At 38.8% G+C, this 22,593-nt stretch overlaps 4 protein-coding genes across 6 annotated transcripts; 2 read left to right on the top strand and 2 right to left on the bottom strand.

The window, feature by feature from the left end:
• Positions 1-13: 13 nt before the first annotated feature.
• On the top strand, positions 14-7,878 carry LOC129802142 (uncharacterized protein C05D11.1-like). 2 transcript variants are annotated; one of them, XM_055847739.1, is made up of 7 exons: positions 14-779; positions 848-1,419; positions 1,481-1,552; positions 1,939-2,758; positions 3,212-4,479; positions 7,533-7,669; positions 7,730-7,878. In XM_055847739.1, the coding sequence occupies exons 1-7, from the start codon at positions 641-643 to the stop codon at positions 7,788-7,790; spliced, it is 3,069 nt and encodes a 1,022-aa protein (XP_055703714.1). In that variant the 5' UTR covers positions 14-640; the 3' UTR covers positions 7,791-7,878. The 2 variants fall into 2 exon arrangements, with proteins under 2 accessions (XP_055703714.1, XP_055703713.1); XM_055847738.1 differs by having other exon boundaries at positions 517-779; positions 3,203-4,479.
• LOC129802143 (ragulator complex protein LAMTOR1) lies at positions 7,844-8,750 on the bottom strand. The gene is made up of 2 exons (XM_055847740.1): positions 8,550-8,750; positions 7,844-8,482 (listed from the first exon to the last, which is right to left on the bottom strand). The coding sequence occupies exons 1-2, from the start codon at positions 8,619-8,621 to the stop codon at positions 8,021-8,023; spliced, it is 534 nt and encodes a 177-aa protein (XP_055703715.1). The 5' UTR covers positions 8,622-8,750; the 3' UTR covers positions 7,844-8,020.
• Positions 8,751-12,325: 3,575 nt separating this feature from the next.
• Positions 12,326-13,335, top strand: LOC129802141 (protein OPI10 homolog). The gene is made up of 3 exons (XM_055847737.1): positions 12,326-12,523; positions 12,617-12,973; positions 13,041-13,335. Exons 1-3 carry the CDS (start codon positions 12,488-12,490, stop codon positions 13,236-13,238), a joined length of 591 nt encoding a protein of 196 aa, XP_055703712.1. The 5' UTR covers positions 12,326-12,487; the 3' UTR covers positions 13,239-13,335.
• Positions 13,336-13,340: 5 nt separating this feature from the next.
• LOC129802140 (uncharacterized) lies at positions 13,341-20,656 on the bottom strand. Of its 2 annotated transcripts, none has more exons than XM_055847734.1 (4): positions 20,597-20,656; positions 19,737-20,492; positions 17,854-18,519; positions 13,341-13,955 (listed from the first exon to the last, which is right to left on the bottom strand). In XM_055847734.1, exons 2-4 carry the CDS (start codon positions 20,490-20,492, stop codon positions 13,812-13,814), a joined length of 1,566 nt encoding a protein of 521 aa, XP_055703709.1. In that variant the 5' UTR covers positions 20,597-20,656; the 3' UTR covers positions 13,341-13,811. The 2 variants fall into 2 exon arrangements, with proteins under 2 accessions (XP_055703709.1, XP_055703710.1); XM_055847735.1 differs by having other exon boundaries at positions 17,854-18,516.
• Between the last annotated feature and the right edge of the window lie 1,937 nt (positions 20,657-22,593).

The following is a 22,593-nucleotide window of genomic DNA, read 5'->3' as shown; positions in this document are numbered from 1 at the left end:
GGTGCTATCACACTACGATTTTCACAATTTAATTTTAAATTCAATTGAGCCAATTGAGCATTATAAGATTTCTAGAATTTATTTGAAAATTCTCACAGCCAGGACACATTTTTCAAGAAATTTGCTCAATTTCAAACAAATTTATTTTAACAAAGGGGCATCACAACAACTTTTGTTCTGAAAATCTGCAGTTTTGAAAAAAAAACAATTATTCAAGAAATTTCTCATTCAATGAAATACCTCTATTAAGTGAAAAAAAACCAGTTCAATAACTTCAATATCAAAGTAACTCATGGAATCTTTTTAATTTCTGTTGCATTCTTAGAAAATAATTTATACTTATTACTTAGTACTATTGCTTAATTATTATCGCATAAGATACAGAAAAATATAGGATAGGGCAGGAACCAAATAAATATCCGAGGGAAAGTTAGGATAACCTCACTTTTCCTTTCATTGTGAATGTTTTTGGCGGAACTCTGGAACGATATATCGAATGACGCAACGATATATCGAAACGCGAAATTTTTATTTGGTTCACTGACAGCCGACGTCAGTATTCTCCAGGGAAAAGCAGCTGGTGGAAGTTTAGTTGGAAAACCCGAATAAAAGCTAGAGTTTTGGAAAAAGTAATCAGGAGATGGCTTCATTCAATTTGGTGTGCTCCACGAAGGCCAATGGGAAGATTCCGGTGCATAAATACCGCAGCACTGCCACCGGCCTTACCCTAATTGTGGCAGAGGTGGAAGGTCCCGTTGTCAATGGGTACTTTGCCCTGGGTCAGTAATCTCTTTGTTTAATCAATATCCCAAAAGTATTTCCTATTTGATCGATTGTCCCCCTTTAGCTACTGAGGCGCATGATGATGATGGGCTGCCTCATACACTTGAGCATCTCATTTTCCTGGGATCTGAACTGTACCCGTACAAGGGAGTGCTGGACCTCCTGGCGAATCGGTGCTTGGCATCTGGAACCAATGCCTGGACGGATACTGATCATACGTGCTACACGATGACCACTGCCGGTAGTGATGGGTTCCTCGAACTCCTTCCTATCTTTCTTGATCACATCCTCTATCCAACTCTCTCTGATGCTGGCTTCATCACTGAAGTCCATCACGTTTCCGGGGAGGGTGAGGATGGTGGGGTGGTTTACTGCGAGATGCAGGGTCGTGAGAATTCGGGCGAGAGCAAGGGTCAGTTGCAAATGCTGAGGAGTATCTATCCGAATTGTGGGTATTCGGCGGAAACTGGAGGGATTATGCATAATCTTCGAACTAGTACAACGAATAAAAAAGTTCGGGATTACCATGCGGCCTTCTATCGCCCGGAAAACTTGGCCATCATCGTGACTGGTCAGGTGGCAATTGAAGACCTTGTTCGTGTGCTAAAACCACTGGAGGAAAGAATTTTCTCCAAGGTAAGTCCACCATCTCTTCTCTATGGCTCGATTTGTTTTTGTTAATAAACCTCCTCTGCAGGGAGATCGTCCACCATTTGAAAGACCATGGCAAACACCTGTTGAGCCTCTGCCTCAATCCCAAGATGTTAAGGTAAGTCCTTTTTTCTCCAAACAACTTGTAGGTTAGTTGCTCAATGTGAAGCAATCCGAAATGCTTGAAATTTTAAAGTTTTTTGTAAAGAAACCAGCTCAAAGGACCAAAAATGATCTTCCTAAACTATTTTTCAATGTCATTTGATATTTTTTTCTTAAAATACGATATAATCACGATAAATTTTGCACAGAAAGCTAAAAGACGCCATTTCTGTGAAGATGAAAACAGTACTGACAACTTTCACGCGACAAAAGTGGCGTTGGCGTCAATGAATTTATAGTGTGAAGTTAGCTTCATATTCGGGAATAAAATTTAAGCAATAACTGTCAACAATTTTAGAATTTTCGAATGATTTTCTATAAAAATCATTTAAATTCATGTAGATCCTCTATCCATCGGATGAGGAGGATTGTGGCTTGGTGTTCATTGGATGGCGCGGTCCTAAGTGCACTGTTGAGCATACAACTCTCACAGCGTGCTCTGTTCTAATGCGCTATCTCTCAGACACGAGCGTGAGTCCTCTGCAGAGGGATTTGCTCGAAATTGATGATCCCTATGCCAGCAAAGTGAGCTACAACATCGGCGAAAATTCTGAATCAGTGCTCAATTTCACTTTCCACAATGTGCCTCTAAATCTAGTGGATGAGGTTCATTCGAAGTTGCAGCAAGTGCTAGGGAAGATAGCTAGTGGTGAAGAGAAGATTGATATGACTCGTATGAGAAATATCATTGAGAAGAATATCGTGGAATCGTGGAGTTGCCTCGAAGACAATCCTCATGAAGCCATTGCTTTCTTGGTGATTGGGGATGTTTTGTACGGTAGCTCTCCTGATGACTTTGAGCTGAGACTCAATACAAATACCGAATATGAGAGTTTCAAGGACAAAGACGAGACTTTCTGGATTAATTTGCTGAAGAAGTACTTTGTGGATGCCAAATATGTAGTAGTGAGAGCTGTACCGAGCATTGAGGAGCAGCACAGGATGTCCAAGGAGGAGATTGAACGAATTGAGCGACAGAGAGCAGATTTGGGCGTTGAAGGGATGCAGACCAAGGGTGATGAACTCTGCGAGGCCATGGCTCAGAATGAAATAACTCCACCAACTGAGATGCTGACTAAGGTTCCCATCCCAGGAACAGACGCCATCAAGTATCATCCTGTGAAAGTGTATAGGTCTGGGGAAGGTGATGGGAATCAAACCGGTAAGTGTGACGTATTATTGAATCCTAGAATTCCCAAGCAGTTTCAAGTCCCATCATCAAAAACGGTCTCTAATCGACTGGAATCCTTGGATTTAAAAGTTTCCAAAAGTTTTGGAAAAGTTTTATGAGCAGGGACCGTCTAAGTCTTTGACTCAACTGTAACTCAAGCCAGGGATCTATCCGTCCAAGAACCGACGCTCTTGTCTGTTACGTCACTGAGATCTCCATAAACAGTCTAGATATACAACAATTCCCTGCAACTGCCTAGTTTGCTTTATAGATACTCCCAAACGATAAATTTGATGTTCGCCCCTTACTTCAGCAAAGCAATTCGCCTTTTCGTTATCGTTCACGTTCCCCTTCCTTGCTTTCCTCGTCTCCACTATCGAATACAGCCAAAAAGTCGAATCGACCCCACCTTAATGCCTACTAAGCATGCGCTAGACCTTTCAGGATTCAACGTGGACACTCTCCCTGTTTATGCCGAAGCTTACGATATGCACACCAATTTTGTCTACTTGATCGTCACTCTCAACACCGAAACCCTCGAATCCAATCTCCGACCCTACTTGCTGCTGTTCCTGGACCTCCTGATGGAGTCTCCTGTGCGCCGAGATGGTGTCCTGATCCCCTATGAACAAGTTGTTGCTGCTCTGGAGTCCGACGTTATCTCCTCTTCAGCTGCTCTAGGCCTTGAAACCAAGAGTCGCTTCTCTTGCGGTCCCTTCTCCCACACCGTTTCCATGTCCCTTCAGGTGGAACCACAGAAGTATACCACTGGCGTGAAGTGGATCAAGGAACTTCTTCATGATACAGAGTTTACAGTTGAGAGGATTCGGGTGTGCGTGGCAAAGATGGTGAATGATGTGGCTCAGGCCAAGAGGAAGGGCAATTCTGTTGTCCATGATCTGCTCAAAGCTCTGTTTTATAAACGCTACAGCAATGTTCAATTGAGCTCAATGCTGCGTCAGCATAAATTTCTCACAGGACTACTGGAGCGCCTTGATACTCCGGAAGGATCCGTAGCTGTCGTCGAGGACCTCAATAGGGTCCGTAATATTATTACCCGAGCTGAAAATGTGGCAATTCATGTTGCGGCTGATTGGGCACGCCTAGCTGAAATTGTTCCCGATCTCAATGCTCCGTGGGCTGAAATAGCTCGTCCGGATGACGTTTTGGAGAGCAGGAAGCTTACAGTTGTGCCCGATTGGAGCCTAATGGACAGTGAATCGAGTCTAGCTGATGGAACTGTTGGGACTGTCGTGGGATTGGGATGTGTTGAGGGTGCTTTCTTGATTCAAGCTGCTCCAGCTATTAAGGACTTTATGGACCCGGATCTACCGGCCCTGCTTCTGTTCCTGCAATACTTGACCCAGCTGGAAGGACCTCTATGGCGTCAGATCCGAGGTCAGGGTCTGGTATATGGCTACAGTATGGTACCCAGGCCACATGAGGGACTTCTGTATCTAACTTTCTATCGCACCACTAATGTCATGGCGGCCTATAAAGAAACCAAGGCCATTGTCGAACGCCAGATCTACGATCATGGTTCCTTAGATGAATCTCAGCCACGTTGGGAGCCAACGCTTCTCGAATCAGCACGCAGCTCATTGATCTTTGAACTGATCGACAGAGAGAAGAGTCTGGGAGATATTGTGACTCAGTGTTTACTGTCCAGTTTCAAGAATATCTCCATTGATTACAATAGGATGATTGTCGATGTGAGTACCACATTCATTATCACTTTTCTTAAATTCCAGCTCGGAGAGACTCATGCAACTCAAACAAAAAGTAATAGAGATAAGAAAGGCATCGTGTTGCATATTGCGTGCAAAAGTCAATTAACGTACGCTGAGTCACGCCATGCTTTCCGACTGACAAATGTGCCGAAACGATTTTACTTACATTTATTCCGCCAGTTGGCGCTCGCGTTTTGAATTTAGAATAAGTTGTCGGATCGGATAATTAAAAGAGAAATATTTTTAAGGTACATAACACCAACTACGAGTGGTTTACCGATCCATGACCGATTGCTACTTAAGTCAGTTGATAAATAAGCACTTAAACTTTAATTTAAACTTTAACTTATAATTTTAACTCAATATGTTTTTTTACTTCTCGAACTCAAAGAGAGAGCAGTTATATAATCGTCTTTTTTTCAACTTATCACCGTTCTGGAGCTTAAACGGTAAGAGATATCGACTTCCACTCTTCGATGACCCTCAATAGAAAAACAATATTTCTAAACGTCTTTCTTTCCCCTCGCACCCCCCAACCCCTATATACCCCAGAAAACATGTGTTTTTGGTTTTTCTCAAAATTGGCCCAAGCTTTTTCAATGATTTGCAAATATGCTTTAGAGCTAGTCCAGGCGAACTTTTCGCCCAAATATACCTATGACCGGAAAATTCGCCATTTTGAATTATTGAAGGCCAAAGGCCAACCACTTTGGAAAGCACATTTTTCAACAGATTTGGTTAAATTTGGATTTTTTGAAAAGTATTGTAATTTCGAAATCCGAAATCCGAATTTAATCTCGAGTAGACCAGTACACACCAAACGATTATGCGAAAAACTTATTCACGGTGAGCTCTATTTCGTGAGTTCCAGCATTCCGCAAAGCTGGAACGCTTTGCCATCTCTTTTTTTTTATTTAATTTACTTTAGTTAAATTCAATATAATTCGATTGGGGATTTTGTTTCTCGAGGACTTTACGTCCGCTTCGTAGAGGTCGTTAACGACCATTTTGGCTAAGGGTTCTATTTTAAAATCGCACTCTATGTAATACCCCCGTGTCCTTGTGCAATTTTTTCTCTGCCGGGGTACATATAGTATTGCAATCGCAATGAAAAGATCGTTATATCGACAAAAGACTATACAGAATTTATTTATTTATTTATTTAATCATCTCAAAATTAACTAATTTTACTGGTCATTTTCGAAAAAGATCTATAGTTTTACGCTCACTCTTTTCTTTAATCTCTTCGGCTCGTATTTCTTTGCAGAAAATCAGAAAAACCAGAAAAAAAATTGTTTCTGTCACTTTAACACCTAAAACTATAGAATGGGGTTAGATTGACCTTTAAATCTTAGTCCGACTTCCGATTCGAGCGTTCTGAATAATGTCATTAAAATCGATTGAGAAAAGTTTCGAAACCTTACACATTTCTTGTTCAATTAAAACTTTAATAACCTGGAGCGCCCCTTGCAGTCGACTTGTGAACTTATCTATACCATCATTTTGTAAGATTTTTTGAGACCCTTCGATTGAGTATTCATTGATTAAATTCGGTTGAAAAATCTCTGAGATATAAGGTTTAAAGTTTTGACTTTGTGCCATCACGCTTTTATGTCCTCCTACGCATGTTATGCATTGTAAAGTCTTATGCTTTTATATCTATTTCGAGAATATGCAGTCATTTAATATATTTTATGTTACAATTTATTCTTTTCCTTAAAAAAGGGCAGCATAAATGCGCACATTTCATATAAGAGATTATTTTTCTTCTACGAAAATAGTTTTTTTGCTCTAGAACTTTTCCCCCATGGTTTAGAACTTTGGTCCCGAAACAAAAGTTGTTACCTATACCAAGGCCTATTCAATAATATAAGGTAAAGTGCCCTCGAGTCGACCGGTTCCTCAACTAGACCGGTGGTCAATATTTGAATGTTTTAATGGTGAATTTCTATAAAATTGTCACTGATTCGTATTTATTTATGGAATAATTGATCTATTAATGTTAAATCATACGCCAAATATTAGTGCAAATATAAATAAATTAAATACATAACTCTACCGTTTTGTCTATTTTTGTTCTCCAAGAAATTTTAACGTGATAATAACGTTAATTTTACATTCGTAGAATTACCTGCGTTGAAAGCAATTTTTATTACGTAAAAATTACCTTTCCATGACTTTAAATTTTTAATTGTGTAAGAAAATGTTAGGTTAGGGTAAATTAAGCTAATTCAAAACCTGCTTCAAATGGAAATTTTTCGCTACTCCAAATGGAAATGTCATTTTTTCCATGATAAATACAATACTAAATTATTATTAATATAATTTTCTATACCACAGTTTCATTATTTAGTTAATTTTGCTCCAAATAAAGCAAAAATCCATTCATATTCACAAATTTTAATTTGTTAATTTTTCAGAACAATTTAAAAGTGTACCTTTTCACTATCGAATTTTTCATCGATCGACCTTGTTTTCCAATGAAAAACACAATGAGGTGACTGTTGTTTATTCGCTTAGTTTAATATTTATGTCATATTTCTGGCTAATTTTAGTTAAATTAAGTGCTAATCTTTATTGTTAACGGTACGTGAAGTACGCTCTCTCTTTGAGTTTGAGCAGTAAAATGAGTTTTTCGCGTTTTTCGTCTATTTGTGTTCTACAAAAAATCAATAACGTTATCAGAACGTCATGGTAACGTTCGTAGAATTACCTGAGTTGAAAGTAATTTTTATTACATATAAAAATTACAACTTTTCATTACGATCAGTAGAATATTTGAATGAAATAAAGGAGCAAAAATACCAGGTCATATCCGTGCATATTTCATTCATATAAAAATTACCTTTCCCTGACTTTAGAGTTTTAATTGTGTAAGAAAATGTTACTTAGGGTAAATCTGCGATCTTATCACAATCTCAATGGGTTAAAAAAGAACGCAAATGGGTTATTTACGTTAAAGCACTTTTGAATGGGATGTGCGAAATCTCAATTTTCGTCCTTTTCTCAATTTATTCTGGGTTTTTCTTCTCCAGAAAATTGGCAAGATCACTGAAGAGGATCTAAGTCGTGTTGGCCAGAAGTATGTGGAGTCCTTGTTCTCCCCGAAGGCGAAGATTGCCATCGTTTGCCATCCGGATCGTTCTTCTGATATTGCAGCTGCCTTCGAACAGTAAGTTGGGAGCATTTATGAATCCCAAAGGACGCTTCTTAATCTTCTTTTTCTCCACAGAATGGGACATCCTCTGTCAGTGAAGGTCCTCGAGGACAGCGTTCTGGCCCATTCTTGCTGAAGCTTCTTGTGCATTCCGTGTGGAAGAAGTTAAACAAAAAAAAACTTTGGTGGTACTTTAATAAAAATATCGATTTATTAACAGAAAATATGTTGAAATTCCTCTTGACACTTTTCCGTTTTCCCGGATGCAGATTGAAGAGCTCGGTAGGAGGAATAAAATAGAAAAGACGTTGCACATTGGCCAGGATTTTGGGATTTCAGAAGAGGGCATGGGGAAGGGAGTGTTTTTTATGTGATCCGGAAAGGCACAATGAGATCCTCTGTGTGTTCCACTTGGATGTCCGTGACTGCAGCATTGACCAACTGCGCCGTGGTCCTCATCATCTGGAGATCAGCGGGGCTGATGGGGGAAGCTGAGAGGATTTCTTCGGGATTTGGGATATCTTGGAGGAGACCCCTGGGACCCGTGCGAGGATGATTGACGGTGTTCCATTGCTGGGCCAGGCGCTGTGAATAGAGCTTCACCCGATCTGAATATTCCTGGGGCTCCAGGTTGTGCATATCCATGGCTGCGACATCAATTATGTTCGATGCTGTTTCTTGTACTATTCGGCTCAGGGCTGTCTGTTCGTCCTTCTTGGGCAGAGAACTCGGGTATTCGCTGGTGAAGTCATCTGTCACGGGCCTCACGGCTGGACTATTGCTCACGGGATCAATCAGCAAGTGCGATCGCTCATTTGGTTCGTTTCTCTGCCGGAAGAAATCCAATCAACGCACTGAAGACACAACAGAGACAAAGCAAATTCATCCTCATTACCTGATTCCGGTGATTCTCCTGGCAATTGAAGCAACTCAACACATAATTCCATGCCCCACGCAAATAGTCCATTCCCAGTACTCTGAAAACTTTCTTTTTCAAAGAAAATATTGTACTTTTTCAGCAGCTAAAATTACTTCTTCACCAGCAAAAATATTTTTTTTCTTTTCCCTTTTTTGAGGTTATGTTGATCCACGGACTGACAGACAGCTGAAAAATCAAATTTTGAAATAAACCGTTGATACACTGTAATTAACTTAATTAATTTAATTTCTTAATTAATTTCTTTTTATTAAATTTTTCCAATTATGCCGAAATAATCATCATAATCGAATAAGAAAGAGTCGTGGTAACTGTGTTCATGTAATATAAAAATTGGTTTTCGACTATGACGCCCCTTAGCGCTTATCCTACGAAGTTCAAATGTTCCAGAAAGTTGTAGAGCTCTGCAAGACCTTTAATTTGCACACTCACCCAGCTCACCCATTAAAATCGTTCAAATAGAACCGAAGATATGGCGGTTTGAATTTCGTGAACTTTGACCCTTCATATCTCCGGTTCTATTATAACCACAATGAACACACGCCACTTTTTGGAAACCCCCCATAGCCTGGACTACAACACTCTAAAATTTGATTAACTTGCACAGTGGCGTTTTCGAGAAAAATTAGTTTGAATTTTGATGAATTTTGATGCTATCTCAGCTGTGGTCACTTTGAACTTCCATCTGAAGGTGCTCATCCATACGAAACCAAAAACCCAAAATTTAGCTCAAAATGATAATTAGAACCGGGGACAGAGGTCGGTTAATTTTCGAACTTTGACCCCTTATAGCTCGGTTTAGGGGTTATCGATCGACTTAAGTTACTTTTTTGTTTAATAGGTATAATCTGCGGCTACAACATACTAGAATTTGAGCACGATGCACAATGGAGTTGTTGAGTTATTTAACTTACAAGTGAAGTACTCGAGTCATCAAATTCATATAAATCTGGGGCTTTGCTCAGTTACGCCGAAAGGCATCAAATTAAACGTAGTATATTCAAAAAGTGCGAAATTTGGTTAATTTTTTTTTTTAATTCCCCGAAGTTGAAAATATGCAGCACATAATAAAGTGTAGAGCTTAAATTTCCCGCCTTATAGCAATAAATGCTCTGCTGAGGCAACCCTAAATATTCGAGACACAACGTCTCCTTTCTAGGCCAGCGCCTCTGGTGATGGAGGAGACAACTGTAATAGTTTAGTCGATCGTATGATCTCAGTGAGTACGGACGTGAGTTCGTCTCGAGTCGTACAAGTGATAGGACATAGGGGAAACTGGGGCACCACTAAACAGGGGTACCACCAAACACTGCGATTTTTTAAATAGGTATAAGATTTCAGAGAATGAGACTTACATGAAATCATAGATACTATAGGGATGCTTGTCCAGAGAAAGAATGATCCACATAGTTCAAGTAGTTTAGAAATGAGAGTTTTTTTTCGCAAAATTGTGAGATTTTGATAATTTTAGTCATTTATATATCTACCTGGAAAATAAAACTGAAATAAGTTACATCAAATTTAACTACACCAGTACTTTCCTACATGTTTTAGGATAATATTTATGTATCTACTAAAGAAATTAATGTTCACATTTTTTTAAAAGAATATAAAATCCATCATAAAACAGTGTTTGGGGCACCAACAAACTGGCAAATTTCTCACAATTGCAGATGTCGCAAGCGTAGCTTGAATGGCAAAATTTTTCCTCTTATCTTTCTTACTCTTCATCTCCCTCTTTGTTCGATTTCAGAAATTTATATCCATTCATGGGATTTTCATTCAAGACTCAGGAGAAATATAGTTTCAAGAACCCAATTTTGCATTAAATGATTCTTAATGATTCTTAAATTATTTTAATCAAAGATTGACGAATTATTTCTCGATTTTATTACAAATAATCAGAAGAGCGCGCAAAATTTGAACTTTAGGTATAGTGTTTGCCACGATTTTAGTGCCGCTGCTTTCCATTCAGAAGTTGAATGTTGTCAAAATGATGAAAAATCCCTTGAAAAATATGTTCGGTGTGCAGTGCTTTAGTTTTTTGCTATTTTGGTCACTCATTCTAAATTCTGCAGTGCTTTTTTGAGAATTATTTACATTTTCAATACCTTCTTTATAATTAAGAGTTGTGGTGAATGCCCAAAATAACTTCAATGGGTGAGAAAAACAGGTGTTTTTTGGTGCCCCAGAAAGTGTTTGGTGGTGCCCCGGGTGGTTGGAAAAAAGCGAAAAATGCATGGTGATACAATTTTCCTTTTTACGGAAAATTGAAGTGCTTCACATCATCCTTGTATACATTAATATGCAGCCTATACCCGAGGCTATAACATGGGGTAAGCAACATTTTTCTAAAATTCACAGTTTTCTTAGGAAATTCAGTCAAAATCGCATCTTTCAAAAGTGTTTGGTGGTACCCCAGTTTCCCCTAGTGTGGAGAGCTCGCGACAGTCTGGAGCCCACACCAGTCGATTGCAAAAGCAGGTCACCTTATAAGTATATTAGATTTAAGAGTAGTTGCTTGCCCCCTATAAAAGAAAATTCGAATGAGACTGCATGCAGCTGTGGCTCAGTGGTACAGCGCGGGACATTCAACGGGAGTGTCGCGGGTTCAACCCCTGGCTCCGTCTTTTTTTCATTTTAATATCTTTTTTTTTTTTCAATAAAAAATTCTATTCTTTATTAAGTAGTATTATTGTAGTGTAAATTGCTTATAGTGCCGAATGAAAATCCTCAACAAATTTTTAAAAGCGATGAAAGTGCATCGCATAATTTATCGAATTATCAATTTTCTAGGTAGAAGAATAAAAATAACTGTATTTACTTACAATCAGCTATCTGAGGATCGTTGTAAATATTATTCATAGTTTTTATTGAAATTTTATAAAAGATTAGAAAGGTCGAAGACCTAAACCATTTTTTTTTTTGGAAAAATCATTTGGAAACCTGCACTCAAATAAATGTTTAAGTCGTACTTTCAATCCATATGCTCTCGTTGTGATTGTACTTTCTGTTTTAATCATAACAGAAATCCATAATACACGAATTAGTTTCTTTTTAAACTAATTAGTGAATATGGATTTCAGTAAAGAAATGATTAAAACAGAGAGTGCACTTCGAATGAAAGATATACTTTCACAATCAGTTTCACAATGAAAATGTCTTTTTTCTAGACGGCACTCAGATCTTTGCACCGGGGCGGACTTGAACTCACAACTGTGAATAAAGCCGGGAATCTATCTACCTAAGAGCCAACGGTTGACTATTGCCCCACGGAGATCCCCATATTAACACTTAAAAACCCAAAGTGGCATTTATCAAAGGAAATTCAAGAGAAATTGGATTTTTGCTACGAAAATATGTAAAAATTTACTTTGGCATTTGTTGTCAATTTTCAGAAAATTTATATAAAATTACAAGAAAATGGAAAATTATTTATTAAAAAATGAATTTATGAGTCTCCCCAGAACTGCTGTAGAAGTCTTACGGAACGAAAAACTATTGAAAAATTGCTTTTTTGTTGAGAATATTTGCACTGGCATTTTATGCCAGTTTGGTAATTTACGTGATTTTTTGACTTGGGTTTTAAAGTGTTAATAAGTAACTTATTTATAAATAAGTAAGCTGACTTCTGTTTTTTACAGAGCAACTAATTTGCCAATTTTTGTGATTTTTTGTATGATAGGAGTGAATGGGTTAATAAAATCCCTCTGTTTTTCTTTTTTACCTTCCCATTTCTAGCAGTGTACTGAAGGTGTTTTGAGAATTTGTCCACTTTGTCAAAGTCTATTTTGATTGACTTAAAGTGAAAAACTCACGTTTTTTCTTGTTAAATTGTGTAAATATTCTCAAAATGCTTCACTAAACTGAGAGAGTGCTGAAGAAATTATTCTGCAATGAATACAATGGGTGTTATTGTATCTGGGCGTTTGGTAAGATCATTTTCCCTCCTTTTAGGTTATGTTTATGTTGATTGTTTTTGGGGAAATCAAGGCAGGCCTGTAAAATTTTGTCAATTTCTGCAGCCTCAAACGGACTTTCAGCAAGTCGGACAGTCTCAGTTCCTCTTCAACATTGCCGATGCTGACAATCTCAATCACATCGTTGTCTTTCTCACGGGAACTGTTGCACTTCCGGACGGCATGGCTGGAGCAGTTTACTTCAGCTGGCCAGATCCCAGTGCACCACCAAATTGGCAATATTTGGGTCACATATCCAATTCCAAGCCATCGGCAATCTTCAAGATCTCACAACTGAAGAAGCTCAATGAGATGCAGGACAATCCCACAAGCAATATCTTTGGTTCCCAGCCGATATCACATATTGCCCAAATTGGTATTTCCATCGAGCCGGAAGCTAATATCATGCAGCAGACACCATCGGTAAGGGTCAAGGGGATGGCTTTCGGGATGGATTTGGTCATTTTAGCTTGAGATTTTTACCTTGCAGACAAGTGCCACTTCCTATCTTCAATTTGGACAGAAGATGCTGGAGAATTTCTTCAATTTTGCCTCAAGTTTTGCTGTGACACAAGCCCAAATGGTCCCAAATCCCACAGAGACCTTTGTGCCTCTCTCCACCCTCCAGACTTGGTACACAAACTTCCAGCGGCGTCTGCAGCAGAATCCCAATTTCTGGAAGTCATAGTGAGGTCATCTGTAAGTCAAGCCAACTTCCTCCCATTTATTTATTTATTAATTGCTGAAAAATTAAAAATGCTGAGTCAAAGAGCCAGAAAACAAAAGAACCTTTTTACTTCCAATCTTTATTCCTTCCGGATTTATTATTCCACTTATTTATAGTTGCATAAATTTATCTTAAATTGTGGTATACAAAGTTTCTTGAATACTCGGTGTATAATGTGAGAATTGTAAGAAATAGGGAGTAAAAATTAATACATGGAATACTCTGCGAGATAAACAATTATCGCTATATGTAATATCACACCAACGTCGAGCAACATTATCAAAAGAAAAATTCTTCGAATTTCACAATATTCATCATTTTGGTTTTTATCTCCACCAACAAAAACAATCTACTATAAATTAAAAAAAAAAAACAACAAGAGGGACTCATGTAAAAGTCCAAAAGACATTCCTTGGTTAAATATCCATCCACAGTAAATTCTTCTAAATTCGTTATTTAGAATTCTTTGGCAGTAGAAATCTTTTTTTTTTTAATTTGTTTTTTTAGAGAGACCACGAGAGATCCAAATGGTCTCTATGTAGGCGGCTGAGGATTTCCATCGTAGGGCTTATCCGGTGGGAATTTTATAAAAGGTGGATGACGCTCCTGGACTCGCTGGAGACTGGGATTTGGTATGGTGGGCCACAAACCGAATGGTCCAATGTTCTGGAGAATTTGCTAAAATCATTTACAAAAAGAAAATTACATTTTTAGTTCGGTAATCAGAGTTGCGAATTTCCTTAAATATTTTCTATAGATTAAAGATAAAGATTAACACCAGAAATTACGGGCTTCATTGTATTATTTAGTTCGGATGAGGAATATTTTCGGGGAATCAAAAAAACACATGGAGATCGCCTTGGAACCCAGGGAAATAATTTTCGAAAAATCTATAGAAACGCTTGGGAACTTAAGGAAAATCAAATACAAGAAACAAGAGCAGGAAATTCCGCTGGAATAATTCCTATTTTGAGCAGAAAATTCCGCTGGAATAATTCTTATTTTGAGCAGGAAATTCCGCTGGAATAATTCCCATTTTGAGCAGGAAATCCCACTGGAAGAATTCCTATTTTGAGCAGGAAATTCCTGTGGAATAATTCCTATTTTGAGCAGGAAATTCCGCTGGAATAATTCCTATTTTGAGCAGGAAATTACGTTGGAATAATTCCTCATTTGAGCAGGAAATTCAATTGAAGTAATTCCTATTTTGAGCAAGAAATTCCGCTGGAATAATTCCTATTTTGAGCAGGAAATTCCGCTGGAATAATTCCTATTTTGAACAGGAAATTCCATTGGAATAATTTCTATTTTGAGCAGGAATTTCTGCTGGAATAATTCCCATTTTGAGCAGGAAATTCCGCTGGAATAATTCCCATTTTGAGCAGGAAATTCCGCTGAAATAATTCCTATTTTGAACAGGACTGGAATAATTCCTATTTTGAGCAGAAGATTCCGCTGCAATAATTCCTGTTTTGAGCAGGAAATTCCGCTGGAATAATTCCTATTTTGAGCAGAAGATTCCGCTGGAATAATTCCTATTTTGAGCAGGAATTTCTGCTGGAATAATTCCTATTTTGAGCAGGAAATTCCGCTGGAATAATTCCTATTTTGAGTAGGAATTTCCGCTGAAATAATTCCTATTTTGAGCAGGAAATTCCGTTGGAATAATTCCTATTTTGAGCAAGAAATTCCGCTGGAATAATTCCTATTTTGAGCAGAAGATTCCGCTGGAATAATTCCTATTTTGAGCAGAAGATTCCGCTGCAATAATTCCTGTTTTGAGCAGGAAATTCCGCTGCAATAATTCCTATTTTGAGCAGGAAATTCAATTGGAGTAATTCCTATTTTGAGCAGGAAATTCCGCTGAAATAATTCCTATTTTGAGCAGAAGATTCCGCTGGAATAATTCCTATTTTGAGCAGGAAATTCCGTTGGAATAATTCCTATTTTGAGCAGAAGATTCCGCTGCAATAATTCCTATTTTGAGCAGGAAATTCCGCTGGAATAATTCCTATTTTGAACAGGAAATTTTTCTGGAATAATTCCTATTTTGAACAGGAAATTCCATTGGAATAATTCCTATTTTGAGCAGAAATTTCCGCTGGAATAATTCCTATTTTGAGCAGGAAATTCCGTTGCAATAATTCCTATTTTGAGCAGGAAATTCCATTGGAATAATTCCTATTTTGAGCAGAAATTTCCGCTGGAATAATTCCTATTTTGAGCAGGAAATTCCGCTGGAATAATTCCTATTTTGAACAGGAAATTCCATTGGAATAATTTCTATTTTGAGCAGGAATTTCTGCTGGAATAATTCCCATTTTGAGCAGGAAATTCCGCTGGAATAATTCTTATTTTGAGCAGGAAATTGCGCTGGAATAATTCGTATTTTGAACAGGAAATTTTTCTGGAATAATTCCTATTTTGAACAGGAAATTTCATTGGAATAATTCCTATTTTGAGCAGGAAATTCCGCTGAAATAATTCCTATTTTGAACAGGACTGGAATAATTCCTATTTTGAGCAGAAGATTCCGCTGCAATAATTCCTGTTTTGAGCAGGAAATTCCGCTGGAATAATTCCTATTTTGAGCAGAAGATTCCGCTGGAATAATTCCTATTTTGAGCAGGAATTTCTGCTGGAATAATTCCTATTTTGAGCAGGAAATTCCGCTGGAATAATTCCTATTTTGAGTAGGAATTTCCGCTGAAATAATTCCTATTTTGAGCAGGAAATTCCGTTGGAATAATTCCTATTTTGAGCAAGAAATTCCGCTGGAATAATTCCTATTTTGAGCAGAAGATTCCGCTGGAATAATTCCTATTTTGAGCAGAAGATTCCGCTGCAATAATTCCTGTTTTGAGCAGGAAATTCCGCTGCAATAATTCCTATTTTGAGCAGGAAATTCAATTGGAGTAATTCCTATTTTGAGCAGGAAATTCCGCTGAAATAATTCCTATTTTGAGCAGAAGATTCCGCTGGAATAATTCCTATTTTGAGCAGGAAATTCCGTTGGAATAATTCCTATTTTGAGCAGAAGATTCCGCTGCAATAATTCCTATTTTGAGCAGGAAATTCCGCTGGAATAATTCCTATTTTGAACAGGAAATTTTTCTGGAATAATTCCTATTTTGAACAGGAAATTCCATTGGAATAATTCCTATTTTGAGCAGAAATTTCCGCTGGAATAATTCCTATTTTGAGCAGGAAATTCCGTTGCAATAATTCCTATTTTGAGCAGGAAATTCCATTGGAATAATTCCTATTTTGAGCAGAAATTTCCGCTGGAATAAATCCTATTTTGGGCAGGAAATTCCGCTGAAATAATTCCTATTTCGAGCAGGAAATTCCGCTGGAATAATTCCTATATTGAGCAGGAAATTCCGCTGAAATAATTCCTATTTTGAGCAGAAGATTCCGCTGGAATAATTCCTATTTTGAGCAGGAATATCCGCTGAAATAATTTCTATTGAGCAGGAGATTCCACTAGAATAATTCCTAGTTTGAGCAGGAGATTCCATTGGAATAATTCCTATTTTGAGCAGGAATTTCCGCTGCAATAATTCCTATTTTGAGCAGGAAATTCCGCTGGAATAATTCCTCTTTTGAGCAGGAAATTTTTCTGGAATAATTCCTATTTTAAGCAACAAATTCCGCTGGAATAATACCTATTTTGAACAGGAAATTCCAGAAGCGTTGATTGTTTAATCCGAGTAAAATAATTGCAAACTGTCAGTCGAAAACGTAACCAAAACCTGTACGAATTTCAGGAAAAAAACTTTGGCTTGGCCACTCATGAAGGCTTAGAGCTGTAATATCTTTTGAGGAACTTTCATTAAGAAAGTATAGCAGCAGAGAATCTCCATGGGATGCTGTTAGTAATTCTTCACTCGCGGTCTTCCATTCGGGTGTTCGTGGAAACATTAGAACTGATGTTCTAGCTAGGGAGGCATCCTTTAGGGATTTTATAGGTCACTTGCCCGTTCTGGGAATTTCAAGGTAAGTTTTGAAAGTTTTGGACAGAGTGTCAAGGCTGTAGACAAGCTAATTCCCTGATTGAAGGTCCTTTGCCGGCCAAAAGCAAGTTCCTGATGAAATTGGACAAGAATGTTTTGAGGAATATGATTGGTATCCTTACAGATCACTCTCTAAACTTGCACTTGTTTAGAATGAATTTAGCAGCAACAGCAGGCTGTAGAGGCTGCAATGTTGCTCAAAAAACAGTAGAGCGCTTCTTTTGCGGCACTGCAAACCTGTAGGGACAAATATCTTCTACGAAACAAAGGGGTGACTTTTTGTCAAAGAGGATTCTTGGGTTTATTCAATAAATCGACTGGTTTAAAACCCAGGAAATGGCACACTGTAGATGCAAAGGGCTTTCTAGCCTAGGTATCGAAGGCAATCTATCTATCACTCGCGATCTAAAAATCATCATTTACGAAAAGACGTACAATCACTGGTAAACGTGTTACAAATTCTCAAAATTCACTTTCAGAAGACACTTATCACAGAGATATTGGATAAATATTTAATAAGTTTCAAAAAATAAAGCCAACTATTCAAAAAAGAATCTTACCGAAGTATGGGGTTCCTCAATGAAGGGCGGTGGTTGCTGTTGCATGACTTGATGAAGGGGCGGTGGTTGGGGTGGATACTGTGGGCGACTGACTGGACGACAAGACAGGAGCTGAATGGCTTCAGCCAGACCGTCCTGACTTGTAACTGAAGACTGCCAGACCGAATCAGGTGTGGTGCTCTGACTTCGGTCACTGCTGGACTTGGAAATGGGAACTGCAGCCAATTTTGACATGGGCATCAGTCGCGTCTGATGCCATGACACTGTACTGCGATCTGTCTTGGATGCCTCCCAGGGCATCGACCAGCGTCGCATCTGGCTCTCAGCATCAAGACTAGCCTCTCCACTCACTTCTCCGGCAGCAGCTTCGCTCCAGCGTCGCTGATTGAGTGGAAAGAGCATGGGAAAGTTCAAGGGACTGCGAGAACCACGATAGAATGGAGCCTTCATGCCCAGCAGATGGCCCGGATTTGGTAATGGACCACGAATGGTCTCTAGAAATCCCTGAACTGGACTTGGGCCGCGAATGTCATGGTGCGGGGATGGTCCTCGGGTCTGCTCCAGCGCAGTCCCGGTTAGGGAGCAACTGTGGTCAGATGAACTCTGTGTTGATCCTGATCCAAACAGAAGGGCTCGCCCTTCAATTGGCATCCGGTACATTTCCTGCTGAAAATTTCCTATACTGTGATTTCGAGACAAAAAGCTCCATGCAGAGCTAGACTTGATCTAAATAATTGGCGAGTTTTTATACATTTAAGGCATTTAAAGACCCATTTAGGAATTTCATGAAGTTTTTACTAAGGCATTTTACCGAGGGGTAACTCATTCCCATTTTTCCTGACAAGGGTTTCTGGTTTCGTAACTTTCGCGATGGAATTTTTGGGTTTCTTGGGTTTCGCCACGCGATTTTTGGGTTTCTCGGGTTTCGCTATGCAATTTTTGGATTTCCCGGGTTTCGAGATGCAGAAATTGGGTGTCTCGAGTTTCGCGATGCAAAGAGTGACATTTTTCGGGTTTCGCCATGCAATTTTTGGGTTTCCCGGGTTTCGAGAAGCAGAAATTAGGTTTTTCGGGTTTCGCGATGCGGAAATTGGCTTTTTCCTGGGTTTCGAGATGCAGAAATTAGGTTTCTCGGGTTTCGCGATGCATAAATTGGGTTTCTCGGGTTTCGCGATGCAAAGAGTGAAATTTTTTCGAGTTTCGCAATAAAATTTTTGGGTTTCTCGGGTTTTGCGATGCAAAGAGTGAGATTTTTTCGGGTTTCGCGATAAAATTTTTGGGTTTCTCGGGTTTTACGATGCAAAGAGTAAGATTTTTTCGGGTTTCGCTATGAAATTTTTGGGTTTTTCGGGTTTCGCGATGCAATTTTTGGGTTTCGCGATACAGAAATTGGGTTTCGCGGGTTTTGCTATGCAGAAATTGTGTTTCTCGTGTTTCGCGATGCATTTTTTTTGGGTTTCTCGGGTTTCTCGATGCAATTTTTGAGTTCTGCGATACAGAAATTGGGTTTCGCGGGTTTTGCGATGCAGAAATTAGGTTTCTCGCGTTTCGCGATGCAATTTTTGGGTTTCTCGGGATTCGCGAAGCAGAAATTGGGTTTCTCGATGCAAAAAGTGAGAGTTTTTTCGGGTTTCGCGATGAAATTTTTGGGTTTCTCGGGTTTAGAGATGCAAAAAGTGAGATTTTTTCGGGTTTCGCGATGAAAATCTTGGGTTTCTCGGGTTTCGCGAAGCGTTTCTCGGGCAATTTACAAGGGTTCCTCAATATGAGTTACCCCTTGCCTTTTACTAAGAATTCTAAAAATTTGTTTTGAAAAAGATCCCTAATCTTAAAAAGTTTTATCTAGAATTTTTGCAACTCTGCTGCTGAAAAAGGGAACTTACCTGCTGCGAGAAGGGTTTGGAAGTGGTGGCTTCCCGGGTGGCGCTGCCAAAATGCGGTGAAGGGGTTTGGGAACGTGGGTCAGATGAGGCATGTGGGAGCTTGACGTAGGGCGGTTGGGGCTGTAGGAGTGCGCAGTCGGGATCGTGGGCACAGCCGACAGGAGCTTGGCAGACAAAGCAGCACATGAGGTGGGAGAAGGAATCGTAGCTGGCGACGCAGAACTGATGCTGCAGATTGATCATGGTCTGGGCATTCTCCATGACCACCTGCTGATTGTGCTCCTTGATGCGCTGCATCTCACCCTCCTGGTGCTCAAAAGTGTTCAGGGATTGTGTCACGTAGTCCTGAAGGACCGTAACGATGTGGGATTTGACCGTGCTGGTGGCTACAACAGTAGCCCTGGCCAGATCATCCCAGGCGCTGGTGAATTGGGTGGTAGTGAGATGCTGGGCAGCTCCGGTAAATATTCCCGGCGCCTGTTGGTCAGCATTGATCCACTGCTCCAGGGTGGAAATGGTTTGGGCCAGGCGATAGCCTGAGGAGCAGAGGTTGTTCATGATCTGCAGGTAGTTCAGCCAGGCACCCAGGCATTCGGACACAGCCGATTTGGCACTGCCCTGGGAACTGCTGGAGCTCGATGGGGAGATGGACGAGCCGCTGCTGTAAGAGAGAGCCGCTCCGGAACCAAGGGAACTTCGCGGGGTAATTGTTGTTGGTTGTTGTGAGCTCTGTGGCAAGTCATCTTGATCGCTCATCTTAAGAAAAAAAAAGATCACTGTTTCACATTTGCACCCCTTTTTCTCACTCGCGAAAATTCCTCCGGATTGTAAACACCACAGGTGCCTAAATTAAATTTTACCGTAAACTCCAATCGGGAATGTTGACAGTCGCCCCCGCAAAACAATCAACCACACTGAAGATTGTGCAATGAAACATTTACCAAGATACACTGTTACAAATCGATTTGTTAATTTAAATAATATTCAAATTTTACAGAGCGATGCAACTTTATTTTCGTATCTTATAAGATAAGATGTCATTTGAATTATAAGAATTTGGTATGCAAGATTAAGTTCTATAAGGTGAGTTTATTTGAACGAGACTACCATGCAAGCTTTGGGTGTCATTTAGTTTCCGCGTTATTTTCCTTTTTGAAAAGCAGAAGGCGAGAAGAAAAAAAAAATAAGAAAAAAGTGGAAAATTTAATATTTTTAGAGAAAACGTTGATTCTAATGACACGATGGCCAAAGGAATGTGGAAAAAAAGGTGCGTTTATTGGTAAGTAATAATTCTTTGAGGTCAAGAAATCACAATTAAAAGGTGACTTTAGATTTTTCCTGATGTTCAAATTCTTTTACAGAAGAGATATCTTCAGGGATCAAACGGAAATCAAGATCAACCCGGTGGTGTTTCTTGTTTTTGTAGAGCACAACTTCCAGGCATACATCTATTTCATCGATTTCATCAGAAACTTTATCAAAAGACGTGTCTGCTGAACGAAGCATGATCCAATAGGATACAAGGGGTAACGGGAAAGATTGGATAAAAATTTTGTGTGACACAGGTAAAGAGGACGCCCCTGCAAAAATAACTCGTTCTGAAGAATAATCTGTCGAAGATTGGACAAATATTTCACTGGCAGTGTGTAAATTGTATTAAGAAAAGGATTTTAAAATTTTCTACCGCCGAAAATTGCAATTTCTTTCACTTCAGCAGTGTCTTCCAATTCCTTTGGACCGGAGCATGCGATTACTAGAGGCAGAAAATTCCTACAGCCACACTAATAACAGAATTATCAAACTGGAGAAAGAAGTTTGAGATTGCGCTAAGGAAAATTCATAAGACACTATTTTCTAAGAAGAAAATATACCTATATTGTATTTTCCAAAAAAAGTATTTTAATGAATTAAAGATTTTTCAACTTCAAAAAATGATTATTAAGAAAACCATTCCTTAAATTTTTCTCTCGAAAATCACACAAAAACAGAAAATCTCGTACTTTGTGGCACCTCTGAAAGTGTCCAATAGTTATGAGACGTTTTGAGGTTGGAATTCATATTTTATAAAATTCACCACTCAGGGTTGCATCACAAATCTCGTTCATATAAAACCTCGTTCTAAACAGAGCCTGCCAATAAAATTACGAGATTTGACATCTCGTTCATAAAGTTGCATCGCAAATCTCTTAAGTTAATAGAGTAATAGACGAGATCTGTAAAGTTGCATCGCGGTGTAAGAAGCATTCTTTAAGAGATGTTGTATAACGATGTATTTTCCAAGATATTTTCCTTATTTCCACTATTAAATATTCATTACAACGATATCACAGAACACTTTTACTTTAAAACCAAGCTTTAGTTTTAAGTAAGTTTTTTTTAGTAATCGCGCGTTGCACGCAAAATGTCAATAACTTCCTTTAATTTTCCCTTAAGTTTTTTAATGTTATTTTTCCCTTCATTTCTCCTTGAGTTTTGTAGAATGTTCGTAACAATTCCGTAACATCCTTAAGAATTTACAAATAAGCGTAAAATTCAGTCGAGACAAAATTCGGAGGCATTTCTTCATATACCGTTGAGATATTTATATATGAGAAAGAGACGCGTTCAGTTTTCAAGGACAACATGGATTTTCGCAGGTTCGCGGCACGCTTCGAGCGACCAACTATGTAATGGAGGTAAATGATGAAAAATAAAATTCCAAACATGAGAATAAAATAGTTACAAAACTAAGAAACAATGGAATTACTTAAATGTGTGTGGAAGGATTTTCGATTTCCTGTTGGAATTTCACATAAAATTTTCTTAAACAAAAGCGCAAACTATATATGAGAATTTGAAAATTTTACAGGAAAATATA

Source organism: Phlebotomus papatasi, chromosome 2, assembly GCF_024763615.1.
Source record: "Phlebotomus papatasi isolate M1 chromosome 2, Ppap_2.1, whole genome shotgun sequence".
NCBI classification, from domain to species: domain Eukaryota; kingdom Metazoa; phylum Arthropoda; class Insecta; order Diptera; family Psychodidae; genus Phlebotomus; species Phlebotomus papatasi.
This window is presented reverse-complemented; position numbering and strand designations above follow the sequence as displayed.

Excerpts from the sequence above, each read along its gene's own strand:
- LOC129802142 (XM_055847738.1), top strand. The coding sequence starts at position 641 with ATGGCTTCATTCAATTTGGTGTGCTCCACGAAGGCCAATGGGAAGATT. Across the intron at positions 2,759-3,202 it reads AGGTGATGGGAATCAAACCG|ACCTTTCAGGATTCAACGTG; the intron begins GTAAGTGTGACG and ends AGCATGCGCTAG. Across the intron at positions 7,670-7,729 it reads ATTGCAGCTGCCTTCGAACA|AATGGGACATCCTCTGTCAG; the intron begins GTAAGTTGGGAG and ends TTTTCTCCACAG.
- LOC129802143 (XM_055847740.1), bottom strand. The coding sequence starts at position 8,621 with ATGGACTATTTGCGTGGGGCATGGAATTATGTGTTGAGTTGCTTCAAT. Across the intron at positions 8,483-8,549 it reads AGGAGAATCACCGGAATCAG|AGAAACGAACCAAATGAGCG; the intron begins GTAATGAGGATG and ends TTCTTCCGGCAG.
- LOC129802141 (XM_055847737.1), top strand. The coding sequence starts at position 12,488 with ATGAATACAATGGGTGTTATTGTATCTGGGCGTTTG. Across the intron at positions 12,524-12,616 it reads TTATTGTATCTGGGCGTTTG|CCTCAAACGGACTTTCAGCA; the intron begins GTAAGATCATTT and ends CAATTTCTGCAG. Across the intron at positions 12,974-13,040 it reads TCATGCAGCAGACACCATCG|ACAAGTGCCACTTCCTATCT; the intron begins GTAAGGGTCAAG and ends TTTACCTTGCAG.
- LOC129802140 (XM_055847734.1), bottom strand. The coding sequence starts at position 20,492 with ATGAGCGATCAAGATGACTTGCCACAGAGCTCACAACAACCAACAACA. Across the intron at positions 18,520-19,736 it reads CCAAACCCTTCTCGCAGCAG|CAGGAAATGTACCGGATGCC; the intron begins GTAAGTTCCCTT and ends GGAAATTTTCAG. Across the intron at positions 13,956-17,853 it reads TTGAGGAACCCCATACTTCG|CAAATTCTCCAGAACATTGG; the intron begins GTAAGATTCTTT and ends AAATGATTTTAG.